Source organism: Peromyscus leucopus, chromosome 1 (genome assembly GCF_004664715.2).
Source record: "Peromyscus leucopus breed LL Stock chromosome 1, UCI_PerLeu_2.1, whole genome shotgun sequence".
Taxonomy (NCBI): domain Eukaryota; kingdom Metazoa; phylum Chordata; class Mammalia; order Rodentia; family Cricetidae; genus Peromyscus; species Peromyscus leucopus.
The window spans coordinates 183620089-183638874 of record NC_051063.1 but is presented as its reverse complement, the minus strand read 5'-3'; the positions used below and the strand labels follow the sequence as shown (position 1 = coordinate 183638874).

Here is an 18786-nt window from a genome sequence, read left to right as displayed (position 1 = left end):
TGATGGATAGGTCACAGCAATTCCATTGATTTAGTTGGTCCAGCCCATTGCCAAGTCCGTGATTGCACAAAGTAAGTATACTGGATGTTTCTGATTGGCTGAGCCAAATTCTTCTTTTCTCTCGTCTGGGGCAGCTTTAGTTTCCCTGACTGAAATGCCCGAGGCTAGAAGTGTTTCAAGTTTCAAACATTTTCAGAATTGTGGCCATTGACATGGACTCTCCCCATTCAGCATCTCCCACCCTATACCCCAAATCCGATCCATACAGCTCCTAACTCCAAAGCTGGATGTGGTGGCTCTCACTTGTAATTCCAGTGCTTGGGAGGCCAAGGCGGGAGGATTGGCTGGATTCCACTCTGCCCAGTGAGTTGGTAGGTAGATCAGGCTAGCCTGGGTCTATGGACTGAGAAGACCCTATCTCAGAAATTAAAAACAAATGGAGGAGGGAAAGAGGACTCAGTGGTTAACAGCACTTTCTGCTCTCCCAGAATACTCAAGTTAGGGTTCCAGCACCCACCTAAGACAGCTTCCAATTGCCTGTGACCCTAGCTGGCCTCTGAGGGCATGCATACGGCATCTGCTAACACAGACATACATACATAAATGACAGTAAAATAAGCCTTAAAAATAATAAAACAAATCAAAGGGAAACTATTTGAGCATCACATTGGTACTCAAAAAGCTTGTCACTGGAGCATTTTGGATTAGGGGTGTTCAGCCTGTGCAGGCGTTGATGGGAAATAGCTCAGATTAGACTTGATAATGCCCACAGGTAAGGTAAGGCTGAGGCCAGAGGAGAATGGTAAGGCTGCTTGGGGATCCTGCAGACCTGGTCTGCTTTCTGAGTTTGTTCAACAGAACACAGGAATACTCCCAGAATACTCCCAGCACTCTTTGAAATATTTTACCAGGAAAAAAAAAAGGGAGGTACCAGGGGCAGAGGTACTAATATTCATTCTATTCTCTTTCCCTTTCTTTTCCACACTGATCACTTGATTCTGCTTCCAATCTGCCCTCCAGTGAAAAGTAAGTTATTTTTCCTTTTACAGTTAATGTCCTTTGGTGTTTGATGGAATAGTCTTAAGTAGCCCAGGCTAGCTTCAAACTCCATATATCACCAAGGATGACCTCAAATTCTTGATTCTGTCTCAACCTCCTGCCTAAAATCCCCAGTGAGGGGCTGGTGTGTGGCTCAGTGGTAGAGCCCCTGCCTAGAATCCCCCAGTAAGAGGCTGGGGGGCGTGGCTCCGTGGTGGAGCCATATACAGGCATATACATATACAGTGCTGGCGTTATAGGTATATACCACCGTGCCTAGCACAAGAAATAATTTTTATAGTTTTTCCCTTCTGGTTGGTAACTTGGGTGTTTCCAGATACTTGGAAGGAGGGGAACAAGAAAGGAGGGAGCCAGCATGGTGGTACATGCCTATGATCCCAGCCCGCTGGAGACTGAGGCAGGAGGGTTTGGCTGCTCAAGGCTAGCTTCAATTACACATTGAGTTTGAGGTTAGCCTGGGCTATATGAGGTTCCACCTCCCCCCCCAAAAAAAAATAGGAAGAAGAGGAGGGGAGAGGAAAGAGAGGGAAGGGAGGAGAAGGAGAGGAAGGGAGGAGAGGAAAGAGAAGAGAAAGCTGGTTTTTGTTGTTATTTGGGGTTTTTTTTTTTTTGCTTTTTGGGTTTTTTTTGGGGGGGCAGTTTCAAGACAGGGCTTCTCTGTAGACCAGATCGGTCTTGAACACAGAGATCCTCTTGCCTCTGCTGGAATTAAAGGCGTGTGCCACAAACCGCCCACCCTGCAAGAAAGCTGTTTTCAGAGCTACTTGTGGAGGAGACTCAAGGTGGCCCTTCAGGCTCCACTCACTTCCTGGGGCTGCATGGAGGGGTCCCAGAATTTGAGCAGATTCTCCAATCTCCCCATTGCCCTACAGCATGGGACAGCAAGAGTCATGTGTACTTATAGGTAGAAAACAAAACAAAAAACCAGGAACCAAGCTTTTCCTCCCTCACTTGGGGAAAGAGAAAAGGGTAGAGATGCTTTTCTGATCCACTCCAGGTACTGGAGGATGAATCAATCCCCAGGGGAAACCAGGGCCAGGGGATTCCAGTCATAAGGATGAGTGTGTCTTAAAACATCAGGTCACAGACGATCCAGCATCTCTGTATACAGCCTCACCGGTGCATTTGGACTGGACTGGATGATATTTCCACATCCAGTGTGGGGAGGGCCTCTACTGAGGATGCTCTGGGCGGGATTAAAAGGCCAGGCATCGTTAACACCTTTTCTTCTCGGATCTTCACTTCCGCTGGTACTCAACAACTCCATCTGGATTTTTCTGTCCTCGATGCTTCTGTTTCAACAGTATTGAAAAGTAAGTTTACAGTTTTCTTCTTTTCATCTGCTTCCCCTTCTAATTCTTTCCTGGAGGTCAGCCATCCGCTCAGGGACTGTCCAGAGTGGGACCGCCATTGCTTCCATCTTCAAAAAGGCAGATGTAGGAACAGCCAGATAACTCAGAGGGAAAAGCCTGAGTTTGATCCCTAGTATCCACATGGTGGAAGGAGAGAATTGACATGTTGTCCTCTGACCTCTGCGTGCATGCTGCGGTGTACACACACACACACACACACACACACACACACACACACACACACACACATTCGTAAATAAATACAATGTAACTGGAAAGATTATAAGAGAGGCTTAAAGAGATGGCTCAGTGATCAAGAGCACTTGCTGCTCTCCCAGAGGATACGAGTTCAGATCCCACCCACGTCTGGTGGCTCAGTATCTGCTTGGAACTCCAGCTCCAGGGATCTGATGCCTTCTTCTGGCCTCAGTAGACACCTGCACTCACACACAAATAACAACAACAACAACAACAACAACAACAACAACAATATTATTATTAAAATGGGATTCTGGGGAAGTGACTGGGTGGTTAAGAGTGCTTGCTGTTCTTTCAGAAAACACAAATTTGATTCCCAGCACCCAAGTTGGGTGACTCACATTCACCTGTCACTCTAGATCCCTGGGCTCCAGTGCCCTTTTCTGGCCTCTGTAGGCACTTGCACACACACAAACACACACACACACACACACACACACACACACACACACACACACACACGCTGGAGAGGTGGCTTCGTGTTGAGAGCACTGGCTGCTCTTCCAGAAGACTGGAATTCCCAGCATTCACATAGCCTCTCACAACTGTCCGCAACTCCAGTTCTAGGGGACCCAACACCTTCCTTTGCCCTCTAAAGGGCAGCAGGCATACATGTGGTGCACAGAAAGATGCAGGCAAACACCCCCACACACGTGAAATAAAATAAATAAATGTAAAGATAATAATACATTTTAATGCCCTGACTATCCCTTCTGTCCTCCATCGCTGTCAGATTCTCACTGACCTCCAGATCTCCTAGGCCAATCCCATCAGTTCAGCTCTGATCTCAGGCCCACTGTCCTGGGCTCTGAGCACAATCCGTCCCTGTCTCCCACCATTTAATGTTGGGATTTATTTCTCCCTCCTGTGGTCTCCTCTCTCATGGACCCTGGACTCATCTCTACCTCCTGCCTCCCGGGCGGACCACAGAGATCCTCGGTAAGCACCTCGTTCTGTGGGGGCCCGGGCCCTGTGCACCAGGCCTCTTTCTATTGCCTTGTGTGCCAAAGCGGGGGAGGAGGTGGGAACCTGAAATGTGGTGCCAGTGGGTGCAGGCCTCCCGGAAAATTCAGGATCTGTGATGCAATGGCCAGAACCCACGCCGGGAGTGGTGGTGTACACCTACAATCCTGGTGCAAGGAAGACACAGACAGGCGGATCTCTGGGGCTCATGGGCCAGCCAGCATAGCCTATTTGGTGAGCTCAAAACCAATGAGAGACTCTGTTTCTAAAAATAAGATGGACAAGCCCCTGGCAAATTACACCTGGGTTTGACCTCTGGCCTCCATGCATGCGGGTATGCATGCCTGTGCACATGGTAGAGAGAGAGAGAGAGAGAGAGAGAGAGAGAGAGAGAGAGAGAGAGAGAGAGGAGCAGGATGCTTCAGCAGGAAAAGTCACTTGCTGCTAAGCTTGCTGGCCTAAGTTAGATTCCCAGGTCCCACACGGAGGAAGGAGAGAACTGACTCCTGCAAGTTGCCCTCCGACATCTGCATGCTTCTTAGAACATGCTTGTGCTCACAGTCACATGCATAAACATATATACACCAGTAAAAATAACAACGACGACAATAATAATAATGATGAGAGAAAGACAATGGGTGTGCTGGGCACTGTGGCACACCCCTTTAGCCCCAGAGGCGAAGGAAGGAAGACCTCTGTGAGTTTGAGGCCAGCCTGGGCTACATTGCAAGTTCCAGTTCAGCCAGGACTGCACAGTGTGACCCTGTCCCCAAAGAGAAAGTGTTAAAGAATATGTCATAGACATAACACACCTCCCCAGTGAGAAATTACTACACCACCTAGAGATTAATACGGAAAAACTCTTCAGTGAGTCTGAGTGGTTCCAGCTCGTTGCGTAGAGGGGAACCAGCTCCGAACAGAAAATCCTGTCAGTTTACAGAGCGCCACAGCCCCGAGTTACGTTTTCAGCAATGAAAACATGTTTCACAGAGACAGAAAGGCCAAGCTTTGGTTGTTTGGACAGATGGAGGGAATTACAGTATAAAATACTGTCATAGTCATCTTGAGATGAACGGGCTGCTTTGCCAGGCGGCTGTCATCCAGGGTCATCTTATCTGCCTGGCAGAATCACAGTCTTCTGGGCAGACGAACTGAGAGCTCCTTTAGCTAAGTGCTGCTTTGTGTAGCTTAATATTTATTTCCTAAGCAAGTTTAGTAGATGCATTGCATCATCAACTTATTATTCCCAGTTTCTGCTATATCTAAAGGAAGGGAGGGAGGGAGGGAGGGAGGGAGGGAGGGAGGGAGGGAAGGAAGGAGGGAGGGAGGAAACAAGCAGGCAGGCAGGCAAGCAAGCGAGTCGGTCAGAATTCTGCAGGGCCCGTTAGCAAACAGGGGTTGGTGAGCCTGGGGCCCTGTTGACCTGAGTTCTGTCTGGCTACCTTTGTGATTCTATTTGCACGTCTCTGTTGCCTTAGGTCTGCTGAGCCTCCAAGTGCTGAACGGTGAGTTGGTGACTCCATCCTCTTTGTTTCTGAATATACAGAGCGATTAGGTTTGGGGGTTGGAGGAGCCTCTGGATGCCATCCAGCCCTGTGTCCCTCAACCCCACCACACTTAGCAGGATAACCATATGACATCGCCTACTCACCAACAGACGCCACTTCACGTTCCCCTCTGTGCTGAGTTATCTTCTAGGTGTTGGGACAGAACAGGGAACACAACATGCGAAACACATCCCCAGCTGCAGCTGGCAAGCTGAGCGAGGTGGTGCAGGCCTGTGATGCCAGCCCTCGGGAGGTGGGCACAGGAGGGTCAGACCTCGAGTTCAAGGTCAGCCCGCACTACGTAGGATCCTGTTCCAAACAAACAGACACACACACACACACACACACACACACACACACACACGCCATCACCGCCCTCACACGTACCACACATACACACACACACACACACACACACACACACATACTGCCACTACCACAAGTACCACACATACCCCCACTGGGGGGGGCAGCCCTCACATTTCCCCCCAGGGTACTCCTGAGCAGGGAGAAATAAGGAATATGTAGATGGAACTATAGAAGAGAGAGACAGATAGAAACACAGGATAGCTCAGGAGGGCCTGGGTCAGAACCCACCAGCCCCTCCTTTCTCTTCTAAAGGGCTATTTATAGACATGCCAAGGGGTGGAGCAAAAGACCTCCCCCCAGCACAGCCAAGTGCAGGCCATCCCAAACATCTGGTGACCACGCATGTGACCAAGCCATCCCCTAATGCAGCCCTGCTGTGTAAAGCAAGCTCAGCTTTCACCAGGAAACCTTTGTGGAATCCCACAGCCCACATACACACAGACCCCACACCATACACATACACGCACATACCACCATCACCACCACCACACACCCCATACATACACTACATACACACAGCCCCCCACACACGTATACTACAACCACACATACCCCTACATACACACAGACCCCACACCATACACATACACGCACACACCACCATCACCACCACCACACACCCCATACATACCACTACATACATACAGCCCCCCACACACGTATACTACAACCACACATACCACACATACCCCTACATACACACAGACCGCTCCCTCCACATACACTACAACACACACCACACATACCCCTACATACACACAGACCCCACACGCTACACACACACACACACACACACACACACACACACACACACCATACACCACACACATTCACCAAATAAATAAATGTAATTTTAAAAAACAAAACCAAGCACACAAATGCAGCTAGTATTCTGGCGAGAGGGGAACCAGGGGCCCAAGAAGCCGGCTCAGAGCCTGAACACTGCTCTTCTCCGAGGAGAGGAGGGCGGGGCACGTGAGAGCCCAGTGTGTTAGACGGTGCCAGAGGGAAGTGATACCTGAGCCAAGTCTTGAAAGGACAGGGGGACCCACATACATGTGCATGTCGTGTGCATTTGTGTGCATGCATGTGTATCTGGGAAAAGGGCGCTTCGTGCACAGGGATGGCGTATGTGCAGCCTGGTAGTACAGTGCCAGAGTCCAGGGACACCAAGGAGGCCAAGGGAGGTCCCCTTTTACCCAACGGGCCCAGAAGCATCATTTGCAACTGGATCCCCATGCAGTCCCTAATTTTCCTTTTTTTCTCTTCCCTTCCCCCTGTCCCCCTTCTTCCTCTCCCCCCTCTCCTCCTCCTCTACTGTCTTTTTCCTTCTTAGAAGAAACAAATGACTGCCAAGAGGAAGGTGGGTGGGACTGTGTGCCCGTTCTGTTCCGTTCCCTCCTGTAGCACCTTCCCTCTGAGTGAGGTGTAACGTATTACCCGAGGAAAGTTCGGAGTTCAGATGCGTCGGTTCCCGAGTCATCGGGAAGCATCTGTAGCCCTCAGCCACCCTCTCCCTTCACCTCTGCTCCTCTGGGCCGAGGTGCCTGACATATGGAGGTGGGAAGAGGCATTCTGCTTCTGCCGACCTCCAAACCCCTCCCTTCTCCCTTGGAAAGGAGCAGGTAAGCTGAATGACAGGTGTGTGCGTGGATGGGAACTAAGAAAGAATAGCAGAGAGCAGAAGCGAGCCTCCTCCGAGTGAGGGAGATAGTGGAGAGAGTTAAAGGAGCTTGGGCTGGGTTGTGGGGTAGAACTCAGCAGGGTGCTAGCCTGGTAGGGCCTGGGTCCGATCGTTAGGACCACACACCGTGGGTGTGGTGCCTCCTACCTGTAACCTCAGGGCTCAGGAAGAAGAGGCTAGACGATGAGCAGTTCAGGGCCAGCATGGGCAGCTTATGAAGGTCCAAGGCCGCTTTGGATTTTGTGAGACTCGTCTTTCAAAACACAGAACAGAGAAGTAACATCAGAAAGGAGAGGTGGGACCACTGGATGTCCTGATCGTTGGAGGCAGAGGCAGGAGGATTGCAGACTACAAGCTGGATCCGATTGAGTGGCCAGTTCAAGGCCAGCTTAGGATAGTACGCATCTATATCAGAACCAAAACAAACAAACAAACATACCACTGGGCACAGAGCACTTAGGGCAGTAGATCTCAGAGCACTTAGGCAGTAGACCTTCCTAATGCTGTGACCCTTGTGTACAGTTTTGCCACTGATATGAATAGTAATGTGAATAACTGTGTTTCCCAATGGTCTTAGGTGACCCCCTGTGAAAGGGTTGTTTGACCCACAAAGGGATTATGACTCACTTAGGAGGTAGAGAAAGGAAAAGTTCAAGGCTAGCCTAGGCTACATGGCCAGTTGGAGGCCAGCCTGAGATCCACAAGACCCTGTCTCAAAAAAAAAAAAAAAAAAAAAAAAAAAAAAAAGCTAGAGTTATCGGTAATGTCACCAGGAAAATATAGTAATTTATAACAAGTATTGAAATCCTAGAATAGGCAGTTACAATGAAGAGTTGAGTTTCCGGATTGGCGAGATGGCTGAGAGAGTACAGGGGCTTGCACCAAAGCCTGTGGACCTGAGTTTGATCCCCATAGAGGAGAACCAACTCTTGTGAGCTGTATGTTGATTAGAAAAAACCACCAAGCAACATGTTTTAGGAGATTATGAGAACCCCACAGAGACCCGATATCAAAATCAGGGCCCACAGGATGGCTCCACGGTTAAAAGAGCTTTTGGAGCAGTCTGAGGAACTGCATTCAGTCAGAACCCATGTAAAGGTGAGGGGAGACAGCTAAACCTGTCCTGTGACCGCCACATGCGCACTATGATATGCACACACCAGTGCAGACATATTGTGCACCCACAGAACGATAATAAAATACATTGTCTTAGTTCCTTTCCTATTGCTGTGATGAGATGCCGTGACCAAGGCAACTTATGAAAGAAAGCATTTAATTGGTTGGTTTTCTTAGAGTTTCAGAGGGTGAGTCCATGGCCGTTATGGTGGGGAGGCCAGAGGCAGGCCGGCAGGCCGGTATGACGTTGGAGCAGTAACTGAGAATTTACATACAGTCCACAGGCACAAGGCAGAGACAGAGAGACACAGAGAGCGAGTGCTAACTGGGAAGGTGAGGGCTTTTTAAACCTCAAAGCCCACCCACAGTGACTTACCTCCTCCAACAAGGCCACACCTTCTCACCCTTCCCAAACAGTTCCAGGAACTGTAGAACCAAGTATAAAGCACACGAGCCTGCGGGGGCTATTCTCACTCAAACTACCACACACATCTTAAAAAATAAAGAATGTTAAAGGGGGGGGGGCAGGCAAGCTGCCTTAGCAGGTGCTTACTGCCAAATCTGATGACCCAAGTTTTATCTCCAAGATCCATGTGCTAGAAAGAGAGGACTCTTGTAAGATGTCCTCTAGCCTCCACACTGGCCCATGTGGAGTTTAGCCAGCCTAGCCAAACCAGTGAGCTCCAGGTTCAGTGAGAGTCCCTGTTTCAACAAAAAAAAAAAGAAAAGAAAAAAAGAAAGAAAAAAAGAAAAGGTAGAAAAAAATATAAGGTGGAGCCGGATGGTGGTGCATGCCTTTAATCCCAGCACTCAGGAGGCAGAGGCAGGTGGATCTCTGTGAGTTCGAGGCCAGCCTGGTCTACAGAGTGAATTCCAGGAAAGGCGCAAAGCTACACAGAGAAACCCTGTCTCGAAACCCCCCCCCAAAAAAAAGAAAAAAAAAACAAACATGTATATGGTGGAGCAGGCTTGATAAAGACTCTGACATCAGCCTGTGGCCTTCACGTGTGTGTGTGTGTGTGTGTGTGTGTGTGTGTGTGTGTGTGTGTGTGTGCGCGCGCGCGCGCACATGCATGCATACAAAGCACACATACACACAGAGAAGAGAAAATCAAGACAGTAAGAAGGGCTTGGAGGCACATGCCTGGGATCCGAGTACTTTCGAGGTGGAGGATCAAGAGGTCATCCTTAGCTACATATTGTGTTTGAGGCCAGCCTGAGTCCATGGAGTCCTGTTTCAAAAACCAAACCAAATTAAACAAATAGTCAAAACAACACAAAGAGGGATGTTAGTGAGGTTCCCACAGAGCGAAAAGTGGTTTCTGCTGAGTGGTTTGGGTTTTTTGTTTTGTTTTGTTTTTTTGTTGTTGTTGTGTTTTTTTTCCTTCAGTGTATGGGTTAGACTCAGTGATGCCTAGATCTGAGGAGAGAGAAAGAGGGAGCTGAAAGAGCAAATTGTTTGTCTGGGAGTTGAGTGATGACCAAGACGGGAGACAATGGCCACAACACTGAACGTTAAAAAAAAATTCAACTCAGGAGATACATGGAGACACAAGTTTGGAGCGCCAGCGGGTCAGGGATGGATTTCTGGGTCTTGTCAATCATTCTCACCATTTTTACTTTAGTGAAGTCCCCCCCAACCACCACCACAGCCAAGGCACTTGTGAGGCATGGCGGATGGAGCTTTTTGAGATGTGCCTACATGGTGATGACCTTTTTCTTCGTGTCCTACAATAAAGGAGACTGGGTAAGGAGGCCGTGCCTTCCTGTCTATGGAGGGAGGAAGGGGAAGAGAGGGACAGGTTAGGAAGGGAGAGAAGGAGGAGCCACCATGGGAGAAGGGCGTCTACACAGCGAAGCCAACTTTCTTGTCAGACTGTCTTCTGTGGGACGGCCAGCTCCCCAGTAATGACAGGGAGACTTAATATCAATTATGAAAGCTTGGCCTTAGCGTAGGTTTTTTTTTCCCAACTAGCTCTTATAACTTAAATTAACCTATCTCTATTAATCTACATTCTGCCACATGGCTTGGTTACCTCCGTTCTGTACTGTATATCCAACTTCTTCAGGGTCTCTGGAGAAATCCATGTGCCTAGATTCCTCCTCTCCTTCCTCTAGAATTAAAATGCCTTCCCAGAGAGAAATCATTCTGCACACTTAGAGACTGATAAAGGAAAATTTGGATAATTGCAAGTTTGGGCAATCGCACACTTGCAAATGGACTGGTTCCAGCTAACACCCAAAGCGTTGCCAGCCACGAAGACATGATTTTACTAACTTAGATACACCTTAGGCACCTGCACTTTACACTGTGCCGGCCCCAGTTTACACTTTGAACAGTCTAAACAGCCAGGAGACTGCAAGTCTGGCCACTTGGGCAGGTGGGAGATTTACACAGCTAAGATTCTGTTGCCAGAATTATTTAAGTCTATCAGTATTGATTGCTTGTTGTTATCCAGGGGCATCTTGCCCACCTGGCAGAATCACGTTTTTAGTGATAAGCGCACCAGGGATTTAGTGGCAGGCTAGGACTTACTGATGGTTGGTTGTGACCCCACACTGCCCCCCTGAGCTGCCTGGAAGAGGCATAGTCTTTGATGTGGGGACTGCTTGTAAGTCTGGGCTGCCTCCTTTTGTTATGGGAATGGAGCCTAATTGGAGGTCAATCCTGGTGAATAAACACCAGCAGAAACTTTCTCAAGGACCATAAACGTTAATTGTGGTACAGGATTTTCATTCTGTCCCAGCCCGGTGAGCACACCACTTCATCTCCTAGCCACATCGGGGGCAATGCTCCATCAGGTAAGTCCTGCTTCGTGTGACCCGGTGTGTCCTAAGCAGGTCTGTGAGTAAATCCATTCTAGCTAGCGTCAGGTTTACTACTTCAGTTTGCCGGTATCATCGCTACATCCAGTCTCAGACTGAGCTCTGATTGTCGGGCGTGGCCACAAGCTGCTTTTCTCACGGAACCACCTCCCTAGCTTGGACAAGACCCATGCCGCTAAGAGCGCTGTTTCCTGTGAAATGCCAACTGTGTTCTCAATCAATCTCTCTCTCTCTCTCTCTCTCTCTCTCTCTCTCTCTCTCTCTCTCTCTCTCTCTCTCTCTCATGTTTGGGAGATTCTTTTATTTTTAATTATTATTCTCTCATATATTACATCCCGACCACAGATTCCCCTCCCTCCACTCCCCCATTCCCCTTCAGAAAAGAGCAAGCCTCCCAGGAATACCAATCCAACATGGCATATCATGTTGCACTAAGTCATATCAAGGCTGGACAAGGCCACCCAGTACTAGGAAAAGGGTCCCAAAAGCAGCTGAAAGAGAAACACCCCCCGACTCCCGCTGTTAGGCGTCCCGCAAGAACACCAAGCTACACAACCATAATGTATGCGCAGAGGACCTAGTGCAGCCCCACGCAGGGTCCGTGGCTGCTGCCTCAGTCTCTGTGAGCTCCTCTTAGTTAATTCTGTGGGCCGTGTTCTCCTGGCGTCCTCGACCCCTCTGCCTCCTACAATCCTTCCTCCTCCTTTTCTGTAGGGGTTCCCTGCGCTCCACCTAGTGTTTGGCTGTGGGTCTCTGCATCTGCTCCCATCAGTTGCTGGAGGAAGCCTCTCTGATGACAGTTGGGCTAGCGACGATCTATGAGTATAGCAGAATGTCATTCGACATCATTTCACGGCCTTTTTTTTTTTTTGCTAGTCGCGTTTGATTTTATGCTAGGTCTCTGGGCTCTCCAGCCCCTGGTTCCTGGCCGTCCAGGCAGTGTGGGGCATAGGCGCCCTCTCCTGGTGTGGGCCTCAAGTGGGACCAGTCATTATTTGGCCACTCCCACAAGTTGTGCGCAGCCGTGGCCCCAGCACATCTTGCAGGCAGGATAGATCGTGGCTTGACTGGTGGTTTTGTGGCTGGGTTGTTGTCCCAGATTCAGTAGATTTTTAAGGGTCAAGTGTTTTGCTGTTTTCTGGAGACGCTGAAGGATAAGACACACACACGCATTTCTGCCTGCCGAGTCTTCCCGCTGACTCGTGTTTGTTTTTTGAAACGGGGTCTGGAATGTAGGCCAGGATGACCTTGTGCTCTTGGTCCTCCTAAATGCTGACGTTTTGGGCGTGGACTGCCATATCTAGTTTAGCGGGTGCTGGGGATTGAACCCAGGGCTTCATGCATGCTAGGCAAGCACTCTGCCAGCTGAGCCACCCCCAACCCCTCCACCCCCCCTCACCCCGGCCCATCAGACTTGTGAAATGAAGCCTCTGGGCACTGAGTGTGAAGGGAATTTGGAGCAGGACACAGGGGAATCAGAGAGACGGAGATGGTCTCCGTGGTCAGGATAGGGGCCGTGGTGGTAGTGAACACAAGGAAAATCCCACTAGGTCTGCTGGAGCAGCGGCTCTCCACCTTCCCAATGCTGTGGCCCTTTAATACGGTTCCTCACGTTGTGGTGACCCCCCAGCCAACCAGAAAATCGTTTTTGTTGCTACTTCATAACTGCCGTTTTGCTACCGTTATGAATTGTAGTGTAAATCTCTGTGTTTTCTGATGATCTCAGGAGAGCCCCATGAAAGGGTCTGGGGTTGCGATCCACAGGCTGAGAACCGCTGGGCTATCCTCTTACCAGGAAGGCGGCTCATGCATTGAGTTTGAGGGCTGAGGGAAACGGGGAGACCCAGGAGTTGACGGGGAGCCCCGGCTCTCACAGAGGTGACTTGGTCTTCCAGAGGATTTTGAACAGCATCTGGAGACGTCTTATTATTGCATTTTCCTGCCACCCCTGAAGGATGGAATTTAGTGAGAAGCCAGGGACAGCTCTCGACCTTCCTGTCCCACCCGCACTGAAAACGACCCCGGTCCAAAGGTCATCACTGTCGGCATTAGAAACACTGGGCGGGCCGGGGACAGGAGGTGTGGAGAGTGAACAACAGGCTGGAAGATGGGGCACAGCTCTGGACGCAGGGAGGGGACCGATCAGCAGTACCACAGGAGGGAGGGCGGGGCGAGCTGGGGACGGAGGAAGCTGGTTGGTTGATTTTTTGTTTCGTTTTGAATTTTGCCTCTCTCTGTGTGTTCACTCATCATTGTCTCCTCCAGTGTTACTGCCACTACTGTAACCCGGATGTGGATGTGAGGTACGGCTCAGCCCGGAGCGGGGAGGTTTCATCTCTTGCCAATGGGCCCAGGGAGGTTGACTTCAAACTTTTTAAATTACATTTGGCTATTGAAAGAGATGGGAATCGATGCTCAGGAGCCCCGCGGCCACATTCTCGGAACAGAGGAGATAAAGGGCATGGATAAGAGACAAACCCCGGAGGGAGAGGGAGAGAGGGCAGGGGGCAAGGGAACCGGGCAGAGGTAGTTGTCCCAAAAGGTGACAAAGGACCGCCTCAGGACAGAGAGGAGACAGGTGTGGCCCGCAGGAAAGTGGCAGTTTATAAAGATAAAAGGTGAAACCCCCGTGTATCTTAGGGTTTCTATTGCTGTGAAGAGACACCATGACCATGGTAGCTCTTATAAAGGAAAAAATATTTAATTGGGTGGCTTACATTTTCAGAGGTTTAGTTCGTTATCATCATGATGTGACATGGCGTGCAGGCAGACCTGGTGCTGGAGAAGGGGCTGAGAGTCCCACATCTTAACTCGCAGGCAACAGGAAGTGGGCTGAGACACTGGACATGGCTTGAGCACATATGAGACCTCAAAGTCCGCCTCCTCAGTGACACACTTCCTCCAATAAGACCACACCTACTCCAACAAAGGCCACACCTTCTCCAACAAGGCCCCATCTCCTAATACTGTCGCTCCCTTTGGGGGCCATTTTCTTTCAAAGCACCACACTGTGTCAGGATGACGTGTTTAATTTCATTTAGGCATGTTAATTAGGTGAGCCAAAGGGGGCTTCTGATCGCCGGACCTTGGTAGTCAGCCCCAGGAGGAGGAAGTGGCGAAATAAGGAACAGACCTTGGTGTCCAGCTTTAGGAATGTAGTCTAATGGTCTTCAGCAAGGCAGAGGGAGTGGGGGAGAAGGGCAAGGCCTGCCAGAGCCACATGCTCGAGTGGGCTAGAGTCTCTTTGCGTGTGTGCATGTGTACCTGCGCCGTGGCACACACGTGGAGGTTAGTGGTTAGCGTGCTGGAGCCGATTTACTTCCATCCCGTGGGTCCTCACGTCTTGGTAGCAAAGTGGCTTTACCTGCTGAGCCATCTCTCAGGGTCCAGGAGGTTGGTTTTAAATACCTGGCGTCCAAGGCTGGGTTTGTAAGCTCCAGTCAGAGTCACAGAATTGCACAGGAGGCCCCAAGTTCATGCTTCTCTACCCTGGGACAAATGGCAGGTGCCTGTTTATCGCCCGTGCACAATAAATAAAATGAAATGTAATTCTGAGTGGGGTTTTTGTTTTGTTGTTGGAGAAGAGAGCTAAGGAGACAGTTCAGAGGTTAAGAACGTACACTACTCTTGCCGGGGATCCAAATTAAATTCCCAGCATACACATTGTGGACTCGGACTACCTGTAACTCCAGCCACAGGGGATCAGATGCCCTTTGCTGGCCGGCAAGGGCCTCTTGCAAGTGCATCTGCATTCGCATGGACAAACTCACTCCCCCACCCCACCCCCCACCCACAGACACACACCTATGGATGATTAAAAACAAAACGGAAGCCAGTGAGATGGCTCAGCAGTTGAGGCCACTTGCTCTTCTTGCAGAGGACTCAGGGTTGGCTCCCGGCACCCCCATGGTGACTCACAACCATTAGTTACAGGAGATCTGACACCCTCTTCTGGCCTCATGGGCAATGCACCCACGGGTGCACTTACACATGGACAAAGACACACATCAAATAAATCTTTAAAAATATATTAAAAAAAAATATACGGATGGTGATGGCACGCACCTTTAATCCCAGCACCTGGGAGGCAGAGGCAGGCGGGTCTCTGAGTTCGAGGGCGGCCTGGTCTATAGAGCTAGTTCCAGGACAGCCAGAGTTACACAGAGAAACCCTGTCTTGAAAAAAACAAAACAAAACAAAAAACTCAAACCAAAGGAAAAAAATACCTCTCTCCAAAGTGGAGCCACTTGGGGCCACTGCCATGCTGAGGCCCGAGGGAAGTGACTTCAGCAGGTGGAATAGCTTGGGGCGGGGCGGATGGGTGGGATGGGACTGGACGGACAGACAGACGGACAAAGTGGGAGGGGCCACAGCCCCGAGGGGCGTGGCCCAGGATGGAGGCGGAGGTGCAGGCGCTCAAGGTCGCACACAGAGTCGGATGGGCGGTTGGGGGCTAGGGGTCGGGAGTCAGAGAATATGTGAAGATGTAGACACGTGTCCAACTGTGTTTCTCCCCCTCACCTCTTCCTCAGAGACGACCCCTGCTGTTCTTTCTAGTGAACCTGCCCCATCTCACAACTTCACAAGCCTCCAGCTCCAGCACCTCGGCATTTCACCTCCAAGGAAGCTCTTCGCACTCGGCCTGTCAACTCGGAGGGCGATGGCGTCCAGAGGGAGCCTCTCGGAGGACGTGCCACGAGACGAGGGCCGGGAGAGCAGCGGACCGAGCCTCTGCAGGGTCTCGGCCGGGAGAGCAGCGGACGGAGCCTCTGCAGGGTCTCGCCCACAGCTTCTCTTCTGGACCAGTTCCAGCCTCTCTTTACTGTTCCTCTAACGAAACGTGCGCTCGTGTAAGGGCTAAGGGTTCCTTTCTTCTGTTCCCAAACACAGCAATGGACGCAGGGTGGAGGCATGCTAAGAATCATCTATAATTTTTAAATAAAAAGTCCATTACCTCCTGAGTCAGTGTGTGTGTGTGTGTGTGTGTGTGTGTGTGTGTGTGTGTGGGCTTAGCGGCAAGCGTCTTTATCCACCAAACCATCTTGCTGGCCCTTAAATACAAATCCAAGAGCAGAAAGGCCTATTTTAGTATTCTTTTGCCTTCGAATGTTGGCCAGCGCCCAAGTGTGTTTTTAAACTCTCCCGACACTGGGCTTGCAGAACCTGATTTCCCAGTATCATAAGATAGCTCTGCTGGCACTCTCTATGATTTCCGGCAACACCTATTTTCTGTATCCTCTTTTTTTTTCTAATTTTATGTGCATTAGTCTTTTGCCTGCATGCATGTTTGTCTGAAGATGTTGGCTTCCCTGGAACTAGAGTTACAGACCGTTGTGAGCTGCCGTGTGGGTGCTGGGAACTGACCCAGGTCCTGTGCAAGAGCAGCCAGTGCTCTTAACCACTGAGCCATCTCTCCAGCCCTTATTTGGTTTTGTTTTTTGTTTGAGACAGGGTTTGTCTGTAGCCTTGGCTGTCCTGGAAACCCACTCAGTAGACCAGGCTAGCCTCAAACTCAAAGATTCACCGGCCTCTACCTCCCAAGTGCTGGGATTAAAAGTGTGCACCACCACCGCTCGTATTTCCTGTATTTTAATTCTTTAATTGGCAGAGAAAATGAACCCATCCCTGCACCCCTAGACAGTATCAAAGTCAATGCAGGAGAATCAGGAGTCAAGGGCCGTTCTTGATTACATAAGGAGTTCCAGGCCAGCCTGCAATACATGGGAATTTGTCTCAAAACGGAAACAAGAGGATAGACAGATGACTCAGCAATTAAGAGCACTGCTCTTGCAAAAGATCTGGGCTCAGTTCCCAGCGTCGACATGGAGGCTCACAACTATCAGTAACTCCAGTAACCGAGGACCTGTCGCCCTCTTCTGGCCTCTGAGGGCACACACGTGGTGTACTTCACATTTGTGGGGGCAAAAATCACATCTAATATAAAAATAAAATCGGAGCCGGGCGGTGGTGGCGCACGCCTTTAATCCCAGCACTTGGGAGGCAGAGGCAGGTGGATCTCTGTGAGTTCGAGGCCAGCCTGGTCTACAAAGCGAGTTCCAGGACAGGCTCCAAAGCTACAGAGAAACCCTGTCTCGAATAGCCAAAAAAATAAATAGATAAATAAATAAAATTAATTAATTAATTAATTAAAAAATTTAAAAAATAAAAGGGGGTAAGGGGTGGCACACATCTTTAATCACAACACTCGGGAGGCAGAGGCAGGAGAATATGAGTTCGAGACCACTCTGGTCTACAGAGCGCGTTCAACAGGGCTACACAAAGAAACCCTGACTCGAAAAACCAAAACAAACAAACAATAAAAAGAAAGAAAGAAAAAAGAAAGAAAGATTGGTTCAAGCCTGTACACTGGTCCTATTCACTACTGTATCCTTGGCAACCACACTAACTGGACTCTTAATAAGTGTGCATCACTTGTTAAGTTACAAGCTAGACCAGGGGCGCTCCGCAGAGCCTCCGACGACCCGTTTGCCTCAAGAGTATGATTCCTGTCAAATTTGGAGAGGGGAAGAAGTTTGGTGCACTCTGCTCACTTGCCATAAAGCAGTCATCCTGGCACAACGTACATTACTATTGCACAAATAGCACCCCCACTCCCACCACCCTGTGCCCCTGCGAAGGCCAGGAGAATCCCAGAGGGAGTCAGCCTCCCTGGCTGCCCTTGGGAACCTGTGCTGGGGAAACGGCAGCCAAGGTCCATCGGCTGTTATGTTCACAACTGCCGCCAGGCGGCACTGGCTCGTGACTTCCGGCTCCAGCCCGCCACAGACCGCAGAACTACAATTCCCACAAACCTTGGCGCCTACCCTTTTTCCCCCCCCCCCTCTCCTCCCTCTTTCCTGACAAATCACACCTCAAGAATATCTGAAAAGAGTTTTCACTCTCCCAAATCTTTCCCTGTTGCAAGCGCGTCTGCTAACAAACTCCTTTTTACTGACAATCGCACCTCCCGCCTCTCGGCTTCTTTGATACTACAATACCCAGAAGTCGCTGGGCCACTCCAAGCCTATAAGATGGGTTGCCTTGGAGACAGAGAAATGCCAACTGCGGAAAGCAGGATTCCGATTGGCGGAGAGGCCTGTTCGTTTGTGTCCTCTTTTTGTTTGTTTTCTTTTTTTATTTCTTTCCTCTGTCCTTCACTCCCCCTCTCCGTATACAAGTTCTAAGTTTCTTTCTTTCTTTTAAAAAAGATTTATTTACTTATTTACTTATTAATTATGTATACAGCATGTATGACTGCAGGCCAGAAGAGGGCACCAGATCTCATTACGGATGGTTGTGAGCCACCACGCGGTTGCTGGGAATTGAACTCAGGACCTCTGGAAGAGCAGCCGGTGCTCTTAACCACTGAGCCGTCTCTCCAGCCCTCTACGTTTCTTCATGGCATTTTTTTCATACAATTTTTTTTTTCACGGTGTTACTCTTTTCCCGGCTCCCCTGCCTTCTCCTCGAACCCCTTCCCCAGCCTCGTATCCGTCCATCCTCGGAAGGCAAAAGGGCACATTTCAGACCGCCACAGGCGCCGTCGAGACGTGTCCTCTCCTCGTTCCTTGTCAGTGGAAGGAACCCTTGGGTGCTTAAGTCTGGGTCAGCT

General features: G+C 49.8%; 2 protein-coding genes across 2 annotated transcripts in view; one reads left to right on the top strand and one right to left on the bottom strand.

The window, feature by feature from the left end:
• The window catches only part of Eddm13 (epididymal protein 13), a 31352-nt gene extending 15602 nt beyond the window's left edge, over nt 1–15750 (top strand). Inside the window, exons 5-9 of the mRNA XM_037202262.1 lie at nt 5111–5137; nt 6885–6911; nt 9974–10095; nt 13440–13477; nt 15707–15750. Coding sequence (XP_037058157.1) covers nt 5111–5137; nt 6885–6911; nt 9974–10095; nt 13440–13477; nt 15707–15731 — 239 coding nt within the window. The 3' untranslated portion in view covers nt 15732–15750. The remainder of the gene's footprint in view (nt 1–5110; nt 5138–6884; nt 6912–9973; nt 10096–13439; nt 13478–15706) is intronic.
• LOC114685786 (zinc finger protein 667-like) overlaps nt 1–18786 on the bottom strand; it is a 185079-nt gene that overhangs the window by 132315 nt on the left and 33978 nt on the right.